General features: G+C 43.5%; 1 protein-coding gene across 1 annotated transcript in view; it reads right to left on the bottom strand.

The window, feature by feature from the left end:
- LOC148031435 (uncharacterized) overlaps nt 1–16,083 on the bottom strand; it is a 153,816-nt gene extending 137,733 nt beyond the window's left edge. The window contains exons 1-6 of the mRNA XM_087684973.1: nt 13,834–16,083; nt 11,154–11,345; nt 10,957–11,058; nt 9,806–9,970; nt 9,534–9,674; nt 9,342–9,402 (exon numbers count right to left, since the gene is read on the bottom strand). Of these exons, the coding sequence (XP_087541099.1) occupies nt 9,342–9,402; nt 9,534–9,674; nt 9,806–9,970; nt 10,957–11,058; nt 11,154–11,345; nt 13,834–15,696 (2,524 nt within the window). The 5' untranslated portion in view covers nt 15,697–16,083. The remainder of the gene's footprint in view (nt 1–9,341; nt 9,403–9,533; nt 9,675–9,805; nt 9,971–10,956; nt 11,059–11,153; nt 11,346–13,833) is intronic.
- Nucleotides 16,084–17,012: the final 929 nt, after the last annotated feature.

Raw genomic sequence — 17,012 nt, 5'->3', positions numbered from 1 at the left:
CGGGGAAGCAAGCCACTCCACAAGTATTGCTGCATCTATCCCCCTTCTCCTCAACTCCACTCCTCTCTAGCAGCTTGATACTCACATACAAAAATAAAACTATAAGTCTGGGGGAAAAAACCTCTCCTACCGAGAGTAAAAAGTGCCCCAGTGTCCTACTGATCACCGACACTCCCATATGAGTGTAGGCGTAAGTGAGGCGTGAGTCAAATACCCAACAAACCCCCCTGGAGTGAAGAGTGATCAAGAGTACAAGGATCATCCGCCACCAAAGGATATCAAATTTAAAGCATCGCGAAATGCTTCAAATTTGTCACGAGGAAGAGCTTTGGTGAAGATGTCTGCCACATTACTGGTGGTAGGACAATAGACAAGGCTGATATCACCTGCATATAGCCTCTCTCTGACAAAGTGATAATGGATCTCAATGTGTTTCGTACGGGCATGAAACACTGGGTTCCGTGCCACTGCAATGGCACTCTGACTGTCAATGAGCAAAGGAGTAGGCTCTGTAACAGATACATCCAGATCAGCTAGCAAACGTCTAAGCCATACGCATTCAACTGTGGTAGTGAAAGCTGCCTTGTATTCAGCTTCACATGACGATGTGGCAGCAGTGGATTGTTTCTTGCTAAGCCAAGAAATGCAAGAAGAGCCAAGAAAGAAACAATTGCCACTAGTGGAGTGATGTGTATCATAATCACCAACCCAATCAGAATCACTGTAAGCATGTAACTGCAGTGGTCCCCCCTTGGCATAAAGCAACCCAAGAGATCGAGTACCCTGCAAGTAACGAAAAACACGCTTGACACCTTGCCAATGTGACATACGTGGCTGATGCATATACCTGCTCAAAGCTGAAACTGCAAACTGTATGTCCGACCTAGTATTGCATAGGTAGATTAGACATCCAACTGCAGGAGCATATGTATGTATATCAAACAAATCACTATCATCATGTAATGACAGTTTCAGTCCAGGTTCCATGGGGTTACAAACTGGCTTGCAATCCTGTAAGCCAAACTTCTCAAGAAGCTGTCCAATATACCTTGACTGTGATAGCCCAATACCTCGAGCATCATGTATGAACTGGATGCCCAAGTAGTAATGCAAAACTCCCAAGTTAGACATGTCAAAAGTTTGCTGCAAATTTTGTTTGAATGCTGAAATCTGATCAGCATGTGTTCCAGTGAGCAAAAGGTCATCAACATAAAGACATATAATCAGCATAGATCCCCCTTCTTTACATACGTAAAGGGTAGACTCAGATGAGCTGTTTAGAAACCCCTGACCAAGCAAGAAAGCATCTATTTTTGCATACCAAGCTCTAGGAGCTTGTTTCAAACCATATAGTGCCTTTTTGAGCTTGCATACCAAATGTTCTGAGCCTTCAACTGCAAAACCAATGGGCTGCTGTACATAAACTTCCTCCTGAAGTTCCCCATGTAAAAATGCAGTCTTGATATCCAGCTGATACACTATCCAACCATAATGTGCAGCCAAAGCAATCATAGACCTGATGGTCATCATACGGGAAGTAGGAGCAAATGTCTCCTCATAGTCAATGCCCTTTTTCTGTGCGTAGCCTTTAGCTACAAGCCGTGCCTTGTATTTATCAATGGATCCATCTGCTTTCCTTTTCAGTTTGTAGACCCATTTTGTTCCAATGGCTTTCTTCCCAAATGGCAAAGACACCAAATCCCAAGTTTGATTCTTAGTGATAGAATCTAATTCAGCTTGCATTGCTACCATCCAATGCACGCTGTGTTGTGCATCCTCAAAACATTCACGCTCTTCATTATCAAAAGTACTTGCTGCCATAACAAACTCCATGGTATGTGTTGAATCATGTAAACGAGTTTGCCTTCTAGTACGACCAGCCATGGGTGCATCCAAAGGACTATCTTGCATAGTCTGCAAATACCATCTAGGTAACTGTCTAGCTTCCTGACTGTGTGCAAGCTATTGCTGAATTTCAGTTTCAGCATTATGCTGAATATTCCGATCAGCCAATGGCTGAATTTCTGCACTTTCCATAGGAGCAGCTGGCTGAACATTAGGTTCATTTTCTGAAGCTCCAGCTGAATCACCGAAAGTAATGGGTAGCAGCCCTTCAAAAACATCACAGGCAGCCTGATATGTGTCCAAACCAGCCAAGGATAATTCTGATTTTTCATTAAAAACAACATCCCTGTTGACAAAAACCTTCTTTGTAACGGGATCATAGAATCTGTAGCCTTTGCTCTCACTGCTATATCCCATAAAAATGCACTTAACAGCCTTGTTGTCCAACTTTTTTCTAAGTACCTGTGGAATATGGGCATAGGCAAGACACCCAAAGGTATGGAAGTGGCCAACAGAAGGTTTACGGCTGTTTCAAGCCTCAAAAGGTGTGATGGTCTTCAAGGCTTTGGTAGGGCATCTGTTCAAAATATGGCAAGCACACATGACTGCTTCCATCCAAAAACTATGAGGCAAGCTCTTTGCCTTCAACATACATCTGGCCATCTCCATGAGTGACCGATTCTTCCTCTCTGCTACCCCATTCTGCTGTGGAGTATAGGCAGTAGTGTACTGATGGACTATGCCTTTCTACTTCAAAAAGGAATTCAGCATAGAGGACATGTATTCCCCCCCTCGGTCCGAACAGAGAGTCTGAATTTTGCATCCAGATTGATTTTCAACAAGTGCACTGAAAGCCAAAAATGCATCATACACTTCTGACTTCTTTTTCAAACAGTAGACCCAGCAAAAACGTGTAAAGTCATCAATGAATGTCACAAAATAGTAAAAACCGCCCAATGACATTGTTTGCATAGGCCCACAAACATCTGAATGCACCAACTGCAATCTGGTTGTTGCTCTGAAAGCAACATCACGGGAAAATAAGAAACGATGCATTTTTCCCAAAATACATCCCTCGCATAAGTGCTCCGGAGGTCTCTCCAAGAGAGGTAAGCCATCTAGCATCTGAGTACGCTGCAAAAGCATCAAGCTGCCAAAGTTTACATGCCCCAAACGAGCATGCCATAACTCCGCCTATATCATAGCAGGAGTAAGAGTGGATGTCAAGTATGCCGACTGATCTACTGAAAGAGCATCCAACTCATATAAATCATGACACAAAGATCCTGTCAAGACCAAAGTCATGCGTTCTTTATCTCTAACCATGCAACGGTCATCATCAAATGTGACCTGCAAACCACAACGTGCCAAAGAAGAAATAGAAAGCAAATTCTTCTTGATCCCAAGCACAAACAAAGCATCCTGCAGGCGGAGAATAGAGCCATCAATGGCTGTGAGTTGAATCTCCCCAATACCACGAACAGGGTATGATACATTATTGGCACACTGTACAGATTTCCCAACGGGAGGTGCACTAACCGAAGCAAACAAATCTCTGCGAGATGTAATATGTCTAGAAGCACCACTGTCAAAGAACCAAGTGTCAGCATTCTCTGTAGAGCTAAGTGCTCTATCAGCCCAAGAGATGTCATAACTGCAAGTGTAAAAACAATAGTCCCTGTCTACAACAAAGGACACGGACTCACTAGCAGTGGAAGGAGTAGTAGAAACAGACATTCCTGACTCCTTCTTCTTCTCTTTGGCAATGCGCTTCCTGCACTCAGTGATATAGTGGCCTGGCTTCTTACAATAATGACATTTTCCCTTTTTAGCTTGCGTCCCCCCTTGTGTCTGATTCTGTGATGTGCCAGAAGTACCAGAACTCTGTGGAGCATTTTTCACCTTGCTGTTTTTGCCTTTCTGTCTTGCCACAAAAGCCTGCTCAGAGACTATAGCATCCACACCACTATTTTTTCTTGTTTGCTCCTCCTCTAGAATCAAACTAACCAGCTGAATAAAAATGAGTGGGTGCTCGGCAATCCTCATGGTGAGATTCAATGCAGTATGAAAAGACAAGTACGAAGGAGGTAAGGAATTCAAGGTGGTGGATATCAACTATGCATCCGAAAAGTACTCATCTACATTCATGAGCTGCTCCCACAAGTCCTGAATCTTATTCAAGTGATCTTGCATAGAATCACCCTCATTCATCTTCAAAGTCTCTAACTCTTTCTTCAAGAAAGAGATTCGAGTCTCATTCTTTCCTGCAAACATATGCTCCAAAGTCAACCATGCATCTCGTGAAGTAGATGTTGAACGAATGTGAGGGATGATGGACCGCTGAACTGCCAAAGCAATCAGCGACAAGGCCTGTGCATCACGTGTATCCCAAGCTTTTTGAGCTGCAGTTCTTGGAGGAAGTGGCTGAGGTGGAGCGGGCTGAGGTACCCGTTGTCCACGTGCCCCTTGAGGAGGAGAAGTAACGGGAGCTACAACTCCCGGTCAAGTTTCCTCTCCACTGACATAATCCCATAAATTCTTAGCCACTAATACATTCTTCATCATGAATGACCATAGCGAATAATTGTTTCCATCCAATCTGTCTTCTTTGGATACATACGTAAATACATCACCTCCCTGATTTGCCATGATGACAAATTTCCAAAGACAAATGAGCAATGTCAAAGCAGTAAGGACCGGAAATCTGCAAATTTCCAGAAATTGCAGCAAGCACACTTCTGCAATTAATGTGCAAGGGTGTACTCTGTCAAAAACTGTCTTTCATGCACGCTTCCCAAGGTGTAAACAGTGCTCAGCAACACTATCATATCAAAATCCCCAAAATTTCTGCCTCAAATGTGTTCAAAACAGTCTTTCTGTGACTGTAACTGCAGTTCATATGCAAATGTCCTCCAAATACATAAAAGCCCCAAAATTTCTGATGAATGTGCCCAGAAATTTGCATCAACCGTGTCCTAGACACATATCCTGAATTCTATGCCTGCTTGCGTAGAAACCCCCTCTGCCAGAAATTTATTCTGGAATAAAAGGATAATTTTTTTTAAAAAATACCTGACGTGGAGAGGGCGGACGCTGGTCAGGTCGCAGGCAGGCAGGGCAGTCGGGCTGTACTTTGTAGGCCACAGGCGGATGGTGTCAGGTCAGAGGGGTGGTCAGTGTGGTGCTAACAGGCGGCGCAAATTGACGGTCGGGCAGGCACTGACGAGCGGTTCTCAGGCGTGGAGCTCCAAAGTCAACGCTGCACACAGACGGGTGGCGTTGGCCACAGGCAGGCGACGCAGTGCTCAGCAGGCGGGAGTTAAGAGGCGCTTTGGACTGGATTGGCGGGAGCTGGGACTTCAGATGGGACTGGCGGGGCAGCTGGCATGGCGTGCAGCTGGCATGGGGAGAAGCAGGTCGAGCTGCTGAGGATAAGGCGCTGCTGTGCAAAGCAGAGGAGCAGGGCGTCTCCTTCTGAAGGTTGAGGCTGGACCTGAGCAGAGATTCCTGAATGCTGAATGGAGCTAAGCTGAACAGGGCCTCAGCTGAACAGAGCCTAAGCTCTGATACCAAATGTGAGGGGGGTGACAGGATTGAGGTGCAGCTGAGAGTGCAGTAGACAGTGTGAGAGTGAGAGAGACAAAGTGAAGCACGACACCCAATCCAATAGACTGAAAGAGTGTAGAATGAAAGTACAAAGTACAACCCTTAAACCTTAGGGTTGTAGGGGGTATTCACACCCGAACACGGTAAGTGCCCATAAGTGTGTAACATAAGCACATAAGCACATACGAAAATAAGACTATAAGTCTGGGGGAAAAAACCTCTCCTACCGAGAGTAAAAAGTGCCCCAGTGTCCTACTGATCACCGACACTCTCATATGAGCGTAGGCGTAAGTGAGGCGTGAGTCAAATACCCAACAATACTCACTGCAGAACCTCCTCATTCGCCATCCTGTACACCTCCTGCCATGTCCTGATGGTACGAGCCGGGCCGGCCTCCCAACTAGCCCACTGGATGTGGGGGCGCTCGCCGATCTGTGCCCCAACCCGATCTTTGACCTGGGGTTTCGAAATCACAGACTGACGGTCTATCTCCTCATGGCAGCCTAGGGAGCTCTAGATTAGGGCCTTTCAGAGGCCCTACCACATACGGAGTAAGCTGCGTAGGAAAGGTGATCTAAGGGGGGTAATCTGGGCTGACGTGAAGATCCATCTTAGGGACGACCTCCACTCACCGCCAAGCCTCAGTCTATAGTCCTGGAGGCCCTCCTGCAATAAGATCTTCCAGATCTGCCTGCCTGGTGTGAGGCCGTGGACAACTAGCTTGCCCAAGAGGGCCATACTCTGATGCTCAGGGTCTATGATCCCAAGCCCTCCCTCTGACTAATGCCGTATGATGGTCGCCCACGCCACCTTGGCCCTGGAATCCCTGGAAGCATCTGACCTTGACCAAAGGAAGTTCTGCACTAGGCCGCGAAGCTGCACTACGCATGATGAGGAGAAGCACCATCATGAGGTGATGTACCAGGCCGTTGCTAGGAGGACCCCGCGAATCTATAAAGGCCGGAGACCCCGCGAATCCGAATCTGGGGGAATCCCAACCTCACCATGGTGTCCTCTAGGAAATCCCAATCCACCCTATCATACACTTTCTCGAAATCCAAGAGTAATACGGCTAGTCTCTACCCACTGTGCTGAGCCCACTCTATCGCCTCAAAGAAGGTAAATACATTGTCAAGAATGCTCCTATCCTGGACAAAGCCTGTCTGTGTGTCATGGATGATGTCTGGAAGCACGGGGTGAAGTCACCTACCAATCATCTTTGCCAGTGCCTTATAGACCACTGACAATAAGGTGATCGGTCTCCACTAGGAAAGCTCCAACCAGTCTCCCCCTTTGGGGAGAAGACTGATAAGGCCTACCGAAAGACTCCTTGGCATCTGTCTTGAAGTGAAAATCTCCTCGAAGGCCATCAATAGGGGTTCCTTCACCACTTCCCAGTAGTTAGTGAAGAAGGCCTTAGAGAGGCTATCCTCTCTTGGGCATTTCTGCCCATCCTGGGCATTTCGCGCGAACGACCTGGGCGGGCGAGATCAGACATGACGGGGAGGGGGGGGGGGGGGGGGGGGGGGAGGGGAGCTCACAACGTGACAGGCGTGAGCGCTTCGCTTATTCCATGTTAATGGAAGCGATAGCCATCATAGTCTATACCCTTTTGAACTCTAAAGGGGATGTCGAATTGGTCTACTAGACCATCAATGGACTTCAGTCCACAAGTCCACCTTGTCTCTTTATAGATACGTGAGGATGATTGCTTGGTCCCTATCTACAAGTTGCCTCCTAACGAGTCTTCCATAAAAGGCCACCCTACCCTTTCTGCGGCCAAAGCTATTTGATAGTGGACAGTGAAGCCACAAACCATATGTCACTACTAGAAAACATATTTATCTCCCATGAGCCCCCGGCGAGTAGTGTCTAATGTGGGAACAACTACTTGGCCAAGGCCTAAGGCATTGGCAAAGTCAAGTTTGATACTTACCAAAGCCCAAATTTGCTACATTAGACGATGTATACTATGTGTCCACATTGGAGTGAACCTACTTTTTTTCCGTCAACTTTGCCTCATGAGGTGACTATAGTGGCATAGAAATCCCCACATTAGAGCCCCCTCCCATGCTGACAGGGGATGGAAATTCCTTCCCTTGTTCTTGTTCCTGTCCCCTTTCCCAAAACCCATTTCATGTTACACCTTCTAAACCAATGCCTGACAATGATAGTCCCTAGAAAGATCCCCTTGGAGGCATTTCATGGATGTCATCCTCTATTTCCCACCCTTGAGCCTTTGGTTCTCATGCATACATGCATACACTGGGTGACAAAAGGGGTAAGCTTATGCCTAGAGTGAAGCTCCTTATCTTTGTGGGCTACTTCGTCCACTACTATGCCAAATGAGACAAATTTTCTTTTAGCACCTGACCTTCCCATAGCAACTATATGCAAGTGTCCAAGTCATCTCAGGAATCACTAGCTTGCTACGTACTCAAAGCATCTACTTACAAAGATTGCAAATGCTGTAATTTAGCCCTGATGGCTGATGCATGATGCACCCCATATTCTCAGGAAAGGGTTCAAGCATAGCCACAAAAAGTACCCCATGCTTGAGCCATGAAAAAAGCCCCAATGACCAAATGAATCAACCATCTGGTCCATATACTTGGAAAACTGGTCATGTTGCAAGAAAGACTAATTGAAGCACAAGGTAAGTGCTCAAGAAGTGCCTTGACAGCATCGACAGGATAATGCAGCACTTCCAATACCATATGCTCATGATCAGAAAGCACACACCACCTTTCCACCCACATGTTCAGCACTGACAGCAAGAAAAGTTCATTTTTCCTATCTAAATGTGCCCAGTTGTCTAAACGTTGAAGATAATGACGTGCATATCTTGACTCAGAAAGATGAAGCCATGACCACATATTGTACTTCAAAGCGGAAGCTGCTAATGCATCCCAAGCTTGATGTTGAAGACCATTCATACATCTTTTGGAGCCTGCAAAAAATGAATGTTTTATTCACTGAAGGAGGTGAAGTGGCCTGATCTAGATGCAAACATTGAAACAACCCAGAGCAAATCCTGGGCGAGCCAGTGATATACACTGCAAGTCTTTCAATAATTGACAAACCTCACCCGCAACATTTAGAGCACATAAATCCCCACCAAAAACCTTATACCTAATACAAAATCTCAACAATAAGGAACCAGCCCCTGATATCCTATTTAATCACTGTCAACACAAAGAGGAGTGGACAGCCAGCATACTCTGACTTCTATGATACATGTCTACTATAACAAATGTTATGATTCTTTTAAATTTAAAAGACATTTTCCATGGTGTGTTTGTTTATGTTCCATGGCACAAAACACATCCTAATTTCCTGCAAAAACAACATGCTATGTCCTATACTGGTTCATGTGAGAGGAGAATCCCTTTTGCATTCCACTGCTGCACAGCTTTCATACTGACATAACCACATGCATCTAATCCTGCAAAGCTTTGTTTTTTGCAGAAACAGGCCTGCCTGCATGAAACCTCTCAACCTCGAATCTAATCATGTCCATGAGATCAGCCTTTGGCATACCATTGAAAATATTTCCTCTTGGGCTCCCTTTTGGGGCTTGAGATGGTTTTCTTCACATGCTTATGTTTGTTACTTTCCAACCTTTCTCATAACAAGAACCCGAACTTCGCATGACTACAAATTTTCTTTTGGGCTTGAGATGGTTTTCTTCACATACTTATGTTAGATATATTCCAAAAACCTTTCTCACAACCGCAACCCAAACTTCAGATTACAGATTTTTTACCAGTAATTAGAGTCAACATGCAAAAACCTGATAGAACATTACATCATTGCTTCAAGTTAATAGAGAATGTTACTACCCTGGCTTCAAAAGCAAAGTAATCAACTTATGCTCAGCTTCTCCGTACCATAAGAGGGAGGTATCATCCCTTTGCTCACATGTCGCCACATGATCAATTTATAAAACTCCTGCAGAAAAGCACTTCAATTTTACAGGGCTGTCAAAGAATGGCAAGTGCTATAAACATAAAAACAGATTAAAACAATTGCTATCAGCAGCAAAACCTTTGTGCTAGAGCTAAGTGTCACTATTCACTAACCTTCAACTCCTTTGGAAGAGTTTGAGGAGAAAGTAGCTTTTCTTTCTTCTTTCCCAGCCACTTATGCCATGCATGTTGAATCACTTCAGCTGCCCTATTTATGGAAGAGTACCAGCTCATCAAATGTCCAGTCCTCATTGCCTGATGTACAATCAAAAAACATGAACTTCCATGCAGTGGCAACATATCTATTGCTGCTTAGATAAGTTACAGATAAGCAAATATTTTCAATTCAGTTGTCCTGTGTTGAGCTTTCTTTTGCTTGCTTATACCGTGACTGCCATATGAAGCATTTGCTCCTGACCAGCAGGTAATTCAGATATGTATTTTAAAGCCTCGAACTGTTTTTTCTCTTCTTTTTCTTTGTTTTTCCTTTGAGCATGTTTTCTCCAAAACTGCTGAATGCAAGAAGCTGCTTTATGCTTGCTAGCAAAGACCTAGAATCATATCAAATTTCCAAGTAAGGATACCTAGCCTGACTTTTTCTCATAAGTTGATTTTTAGGCCGTGGAACTTTGCAGAATTACGTAATTTAAAAAAAATTAGAGGGACCAACTGCATACAGATTCAACAACAGAGTACAAGTCTTAGAAATTAATGGTTTCTATAACAAACAGGACAAATTTGAGGAGCCAAAGTTAGCACCAAAGTTCTAATGCAAATACAAAAGCAAGCCCAAATACCTTAATTAGAGTTACAATCTCCAAAATGAAAAAGTAAGCGAACACCTTTTGGATGAGGCAAGGAAACTCACTATAGGTCAGTCCTTCCTACTGGGTCAAGTACAGCTGAGAACAGTAATAGAATGTAGCCCATGTTGACATATGGCATCCAAACTCTCATAAGCCCCAGAATTCCCCAAAGTCCCAAAAGTTTGTTGTTTCCATTTTCATTTTCTCATTATTGTTTCTGTTCCTATGTCCTCATGTCCCAAAACTCAAACTTACTGGAAATTTCCCAAGACTCCAAAATCTTGTCATGTCTGTTCTATTGCTGCCTCTATTTTCATATCATTGTTTCCAATAACTACGGATCATATGTCTACTCAAGCGAAGGGCAAATGAGGATCCAAACTCCCGAAAATGGATGTTGATTAAATAAGAGAAAATTCAAGGAGAACTCTTTGCAAAGTACAAAATGTTCAGCCCATAAGGACATTATAATGCCAAACATACTGACTAGCAGTAAAGGATAAAACACAACATTGATCTCAGGTTACAGAAAAAAATGCTCTTTGATTAAGCATTCAACTCAAAGGCATTTGGTCTTCCACCACAGAAATAGTCAACAATAACATTCCACATACTTGTTCTGTGGTTCCTCCTCAAAATAACAGAAATCCTCTGTCAGGAATTTGGAACCCCTACACATGCAGACAGGTGAAAGTAGAAGATTCCCATAAATAGGTGAAACTTCATATCACCTGTATGTGAGCCTGTTTCTCAAACAGGCAAACTCCACTTTCATCATCACTTACAGCAGGCTGCTGATCTGCCACACCCAAGCATTTGGCATCCATATCTGCCTGCAAATGTTTGTATTAGGGATAATTTAATGTCCTTAAAATGCAGAAACAATCTACTTGAAAAAGTAAAGCCCAGCTAGGGGATGAAAGCATACCAAGCTGAGTAAACCATCTTCCGCAGCCTTAAAATCTTCGCCAGAGGAGGAAGAAATTCTGCTTGAAAAGTGTGAACTATCCTTTGTGTCATTAAAGTGCATATCCTCATGCATTTCAGAGGTCGTTCTTGTATTTAAACCTGCTAAAGACTGCTCAGGAACATGGCAAGAGCTGGAGCATCTGCTTATTTCCTGTTCTTCAATAAGTCAGAGCAGTCAATTAAGAATTACAAGCTAAGACAATACTTCTACAAGCCTTCAAAAACAACAGAACATCTCCCTCAGTTCCTTTTTCTCTTTAAAAATTGGATAAGATTTGTTCACATAGTGTCTACAATGTTTGGGGCACCATAGTGCAGTTCTCCTTTGGTTCACCACCTTGAAAGCAGTTGTGAACTGAGTGACCTCACTGTTTGCAGCGTAAATCACTACCCTCTGCTAATTTGGGGCCAAAGATTGGAGAGCAAAATACAGGTAGATGCTGAAGGTATCGTGTATTGGCATGCTTGTAGCTTCAAGGTTGTCTGCTCCTAGGATCTCACTTTGGCTGTTAAGCCACAACAGAGCATACAGTTGTCAGTTGTGACTGTAGTGTCCATTCAAGCCTTGTGGCCATTTTGGCTCTATTCAGGTTCGCTTTTGAGTTATGTTTGTGGATTTCATGGATATCACAAATACAGAATGGTTGCAATTAAGCTATATAATTGGAATAAACATGCTTTGTTTTGTGACACTTTTTGCTGATAATGATCTTTGCATCGTTATAATAAGGCAGAGCTGCTCAATCTTCCTTTTTGACATTCACTGCATTTTCCTAGCAATAAAACCCTTCATTGCTAACTGCAGAGTCATTTGATTTGGAGTAAATCTAGGATCTTGAGGTGTTTACAATGAAGATTTTGTGAGGATGCACTAGCGTATGTAAAGAAAACACACAATGTACAAAGGCGACTAACACAATGAACTCAAGGAAAACATGGATGAATGCTGAAAACTCAATTAGCAAACTGAATGTGTGGGGTGTGATGCAAGGAATCTTAAAGGAGGAGAGGGCTGTCCAACAGCCACTGTCTCTCATGGGAGTGGGCTGAGGGAGAGTGTCTGAGAGAGTCGTGCTTCAGCAAACCAGCAAGTTCGATGTTGGACAAGGAGGAGACCGTTGCCTTGTCTGAGATGCAACAATAGGAGCTGAAAATGCAGCAGTCCTTCAGGTTATGACCAGTCCAGCACAGCCACCCAGCCAACAATGATGATGACCAGCAGTGAAAATGGCAGCTGATGGCTGTAGGATCCAAAACAAAGCAGCTGGATAGAGTCCAAGATGGAAGGCTGCAGGCAGGGTGGGAGGCTGATGAGAGAAAATTATGATGATGGCAATGAGTGTTAGGATGGCTTGCACTGAAGAGGAATAATGAGGGATGAAAGTTGCAATCACCAATGATTACCTTGTCTAGACCTTTTTGAGTCAGTCGTCCTACCCAAGGTCTTGAATACCATATTAACTGAAATAATTTCATTCGCAATTGTCTCAAGATCTAGACAAATGCTGAAAATCTGTTATTATTCAACAGCAATTTCTAGGTGTCTTAACACCCTCTCTCAGGCCCAGAAAGGGTGATCAAAGAGAGTGAGAAGAAGTCTCTGAGTCTAGACCCAAAAGGTTCCACCCCAAAAGACCAAGGCATTGAACCAAGGGTGTCATGTAGGGCTGCCAGGGACATATGAAGATCGTAGAGACAATGGATACCTTCCTTCAAGACATTCAAGATGTTGCATGCGAAAAAGTAAATCAAAATTGCCTAGGAAGGAGTTTTCGATAAATGCTAAGAGCAATGAATAAGAATTAATGAGATGCTAGTAACATGATAATAGGTCTGTAGAGGGTGTTAAGACAATTTAAGAGGTGTAAAGGCCATCCATGGAGTAGCATCTAACTTAAGTGGATTGGATGGAGGAGACAGGTCCCAATGGACAACTGCATGCTGAATCAAAGGGAGACTATGTTGGACAGTGGATACCGACAAGGATGAAGAGAATAAAAATAAAGCAAACGGCTGCCCTATACCCAGCCCATGAGCAGTGAGGATCAAAGATTGAAGTGTTGGATTCTTGTTATCTATAGGCCACGAGTTGGAACATGCATCTGGATGGTTGAGCTGGTCTCCCTCCATTGTAGAGCTTCTAGCCTGTTGATGTTGGTTGAGGCAGTGGACCTACCTTCCTGTTGCTTATTCTATTTGCCACCTTGGTTGCATACAGTAGTGATCTCTGCATAAGCAATCACTCTGTAGCTTAATCTTCCTCTCAATATATTATTCACTCCATGAAAGCCACTGTCCTTGCTACAGGGAAACAGGATTGTAGACAAAGAGGTAATAATACTAGAGCCATAGACAGGAAAATTTACAGAAGAATCAATTCCTGTAGAGGATAGCAGGATAACCAGAGACAAGCTGGGCTTTCAGCTCTGCAAAATGGTTCTTCCCTTTCCAAATTTGAAAATAAATGTCTAAGAATGATGAAAGTTCTCGATTATCATTTCCAAAGGATTGATCTGATGATTATTTAGTCTTTGAAGTACAAAAAAAAATTCATTCATTCAACTCTCATTCTCAGAGCTGGGTGAAATGAGCCTGTATGATTCAATGTTAACACATCCACAAAAACATAAACTCCATACCTTCTCTTGAGAGAGTCGAATAAGTCTTATTATTTCTGCTTCCTCTTCAGAAAGCCAAAGTAATTTTTTGAGCTTCTCACTTGATGGTGAACCTGGAAATCTTTGTACTTGCTGATTTACTGAGGATCCCAGGGTGTGATCAAAATCTGCAGGGTGTTTATATTGATCGTTCAGAATTGGAGAAATGTGAGAAGAAGATTGCACAAATGTTGTTTGAGGCTTGCAGTTTGATGTATCACTTTTGAACACTCTTGGAGGCAGCTCACGCATGCAAGAGCTTCTACCACACGATGACAAAGCCTCCTTAGGTGAATGGTTACAAGTATGTTGCCATGGGTCATAACTCTGAAGGCTTGGAATCAGAGGAGGAAAAGAATGTCCATCCGATTCAAAAGTGCAAGGGCAACTCTGGGCAAGAGGGTTGTAGCGCCGTGTTACACAATATGAATGTGCTTTAAAAGCTTTCTCTGGTGTAATCGGATATCCACATATATGAGGATCTGAAAGAAATTTATGGATTGTGGGACAAAAATATTGACTGAACATATCAGCTTTTGCACCTACTTCAGGAGATTTTGAGGAAGAACTCTTTTTCCATCTATCAGGCTCTTTAAATGTAGGATGCATCACGGCAGGTTCCTCCATCCAATCCTTAGAGGATTGAAGAAATGTTGGGAGTGATCCTAACATGGAACGCTCATGACTTTGAGGAAGTATGTTTTGAGGATTATTGTTGAAATGTCCAGTGCTTGAATAAGGTGCTCTATAGCATCTTTTGCCTTCCAGGTTTTGGTGCTGAAGTGAATTTTTAGTACTAAAACTGCCACGACTAGTTTTGTCTAAAGCATCTTTCAAAGATGTTGATTCAATTGAGTCCTTAGACAGCATACAATCCATTTGGTCAGACAAAGTACTCAAGTTAGTCAAAGAGCTTCCTACATACTGCCGGCTGGAATGTTTATGTAAAACCTGATCCACAAACACATCTTGCTGATGACTACTGTGAGAAGGGATAATGAGTCCCCAAGTGTCCTCACTGAGCTGCTCTGAAGCAGTGCTTGGCATTGAGCTCACGTTAACCTCAGGCTGTGTTTTAGTAAAATCACCTTCTATTTCAGCAGGTGCTGACTGAGGACGTGTCACAGCAATGTCATATCTGGCACACTCAAATGCATCTAGGCAGGTATCGAACCATTTGCTGCTTCTGCGAAAGGCACCTCCTTCAGCTTGACTGAAAAAGCAGTCAATAAAAACCTGCTCCTGTGACAAGGGAAGAACTTCTGTTGAAGCTGAGGCCTTTGATAACGGGCCTGAAGAAGGAGTGGTCGAAGCATCTTGTTCACCAAGAATACTAATCGCGTTTGGGGATCTAGCTTTTACAAACATTTTCTTCCGGCGTGTAGTTGCCAATCTCTTCTCACAATTTAGAGCTTTGACTAGCCGAGAGGATGCTAGAAACATCTTAGTTAATCGTGCAGTATTCCCCAACATTTCGCCAAGGCCTGCCCCATGTAATCTGAATGTTAAACCCTGCTTCAATGCAGCATTCAGCAGTACAATAAGGCTCCCATGTGCATGTGAGTTTCTGTCGGGAGCACTCAGATCCAACCCCGGCCCACCGTTTCCACAAGAAGCCTGTTCATTCTCCCAGCAGAAACTTGGATAACCCGTATCCAAGACCCCATTGTGGCATTCGAATTCCTCATTGACAACATAATCATCGTCTAGTCCTGCATTTTCCATCGAATCACTGAAACCTGCATACTTCGCAGAGTCAACAATAGCACGGCATGCTGATATATCCTCCAAGTCCAAAGGTCTTGAATCTAGAACCGTTTCAGTGCTTAAACTTTGCAACTGCATCTCTAATCACTTGAAAGGACCTTTGCCGTGCAGCACTCGAGTGCCCTAGAGTAGCAGGTTCTTTAAAGGGTTGAAGCTGTCTATTAGCTCCGCATCATGGCAGATATTACAGCGGAATCTTATCCTGTACCGTTTAGGAAGCGTGTTGACAAAAGAGCTAAAGACCTGCGACTGCGCTGTAATACCTTACCACGTATCGTTCCGGAAGCCTGTTGACAAAAGACCTAAAGAGCTGTCACTGCTGCTGCGGGCTGCCTTGAAAGGTGAAGCGAAGATCGAGTTCGATTCTTTCCTAGTCTCAGCAATGGGACCTGCAAAGGCATGGAGACGATGTAACGAGGAAAGAAAACGTGAGCTTCAAGAGAGGTTTGGAAAGAATCTGTTCCAACGTCTTCTCGGCTGCGGACGAAGGAGAAAGGTGGTGAATCTGGCGGCGTCTTATGCTATCAGTATGCCATTTTCAAAAATTGTCCCCCCCGAAATGTTTCTTGAAAATTGTCGATTGATGATTGTTCACACCACTTTGACCTTCACTGAGCACTCTTTTTAGGCTAGCTACTATTAGCCACAATAGCGTACAGGCCAATAAACAGTAACACCTAGTAAAAATAATAGGTTGGTGTCACATTTGAAATTTCAGAGATTTGATAACATAAGTAGGGTAGAGGAGCCAATGCAGTTCCATCATATTTCAACATTGTCGAACCTTGTCGAAAAATATCCATGGACAATCTTTTCACCTTCTATCATGAGGGTCGCGAAGATGGAGGGAACCAACAAAATTGTTCTCACCTCGATGAAGGCTACGGTCGACCTACTCAGTAAAATATTTAGTCAAACTGCCAAGCTAGAAGATGGACGAAATCAACATTCTCGGCAAACCAATCACATGGTGTCGTTCAAATTACCCTCCAATCAAATCTTAAAAAACATGCATAAAAGTGTGGGGGGTCGTTTATAAATGTTTGGGGGGCTATAACTCTATTGGCCGTATTACCCTACATAGGTCTCTAAGAGGTTTTTGAGGGTCCCCAAAGACCCTCGAAGGAGCAATCCACTTGGTGGGTATACTACGAGTTCACCAACCCACAAAGCATGCACGATGGACTACCATCTATTTTCTAATAAACTCTAGCCACTTTTTCTTTAAAAAGTAGTCTCTAACAACTCATCGATTTGCACTTTTTAAAATGTGCAATAAATATAATATTTCTATCAACAAATATTTACATGCTAGGCACCACATTAATGCAACAATTGAGTACCATGTCACATCAATATTACTAAGCGCTCTGCGCCTAGATTCTCTCAAGTTC

This window comes from Lygodium microphyllum, chromosome 9 (assembly GCF_053477565.2).
Source record: "Lygodium microphyllum isolate KBCC chromosome 9, Lygodium_microphyllum_v1.1.10, whole genome shotgun sequence".
Classification (NCBI taxonomy): Eukaryota; Viridiplantae; Streptophyta; class Polypodiopsida; order Schizaeales; family Lygodiaceae; genus Lygodium; species Lygodium microphyllum.
Note: the sequence above shows the minus strand (reverse complement) of the source record. Positions and strands in the feature narration are given on the sequence as shown.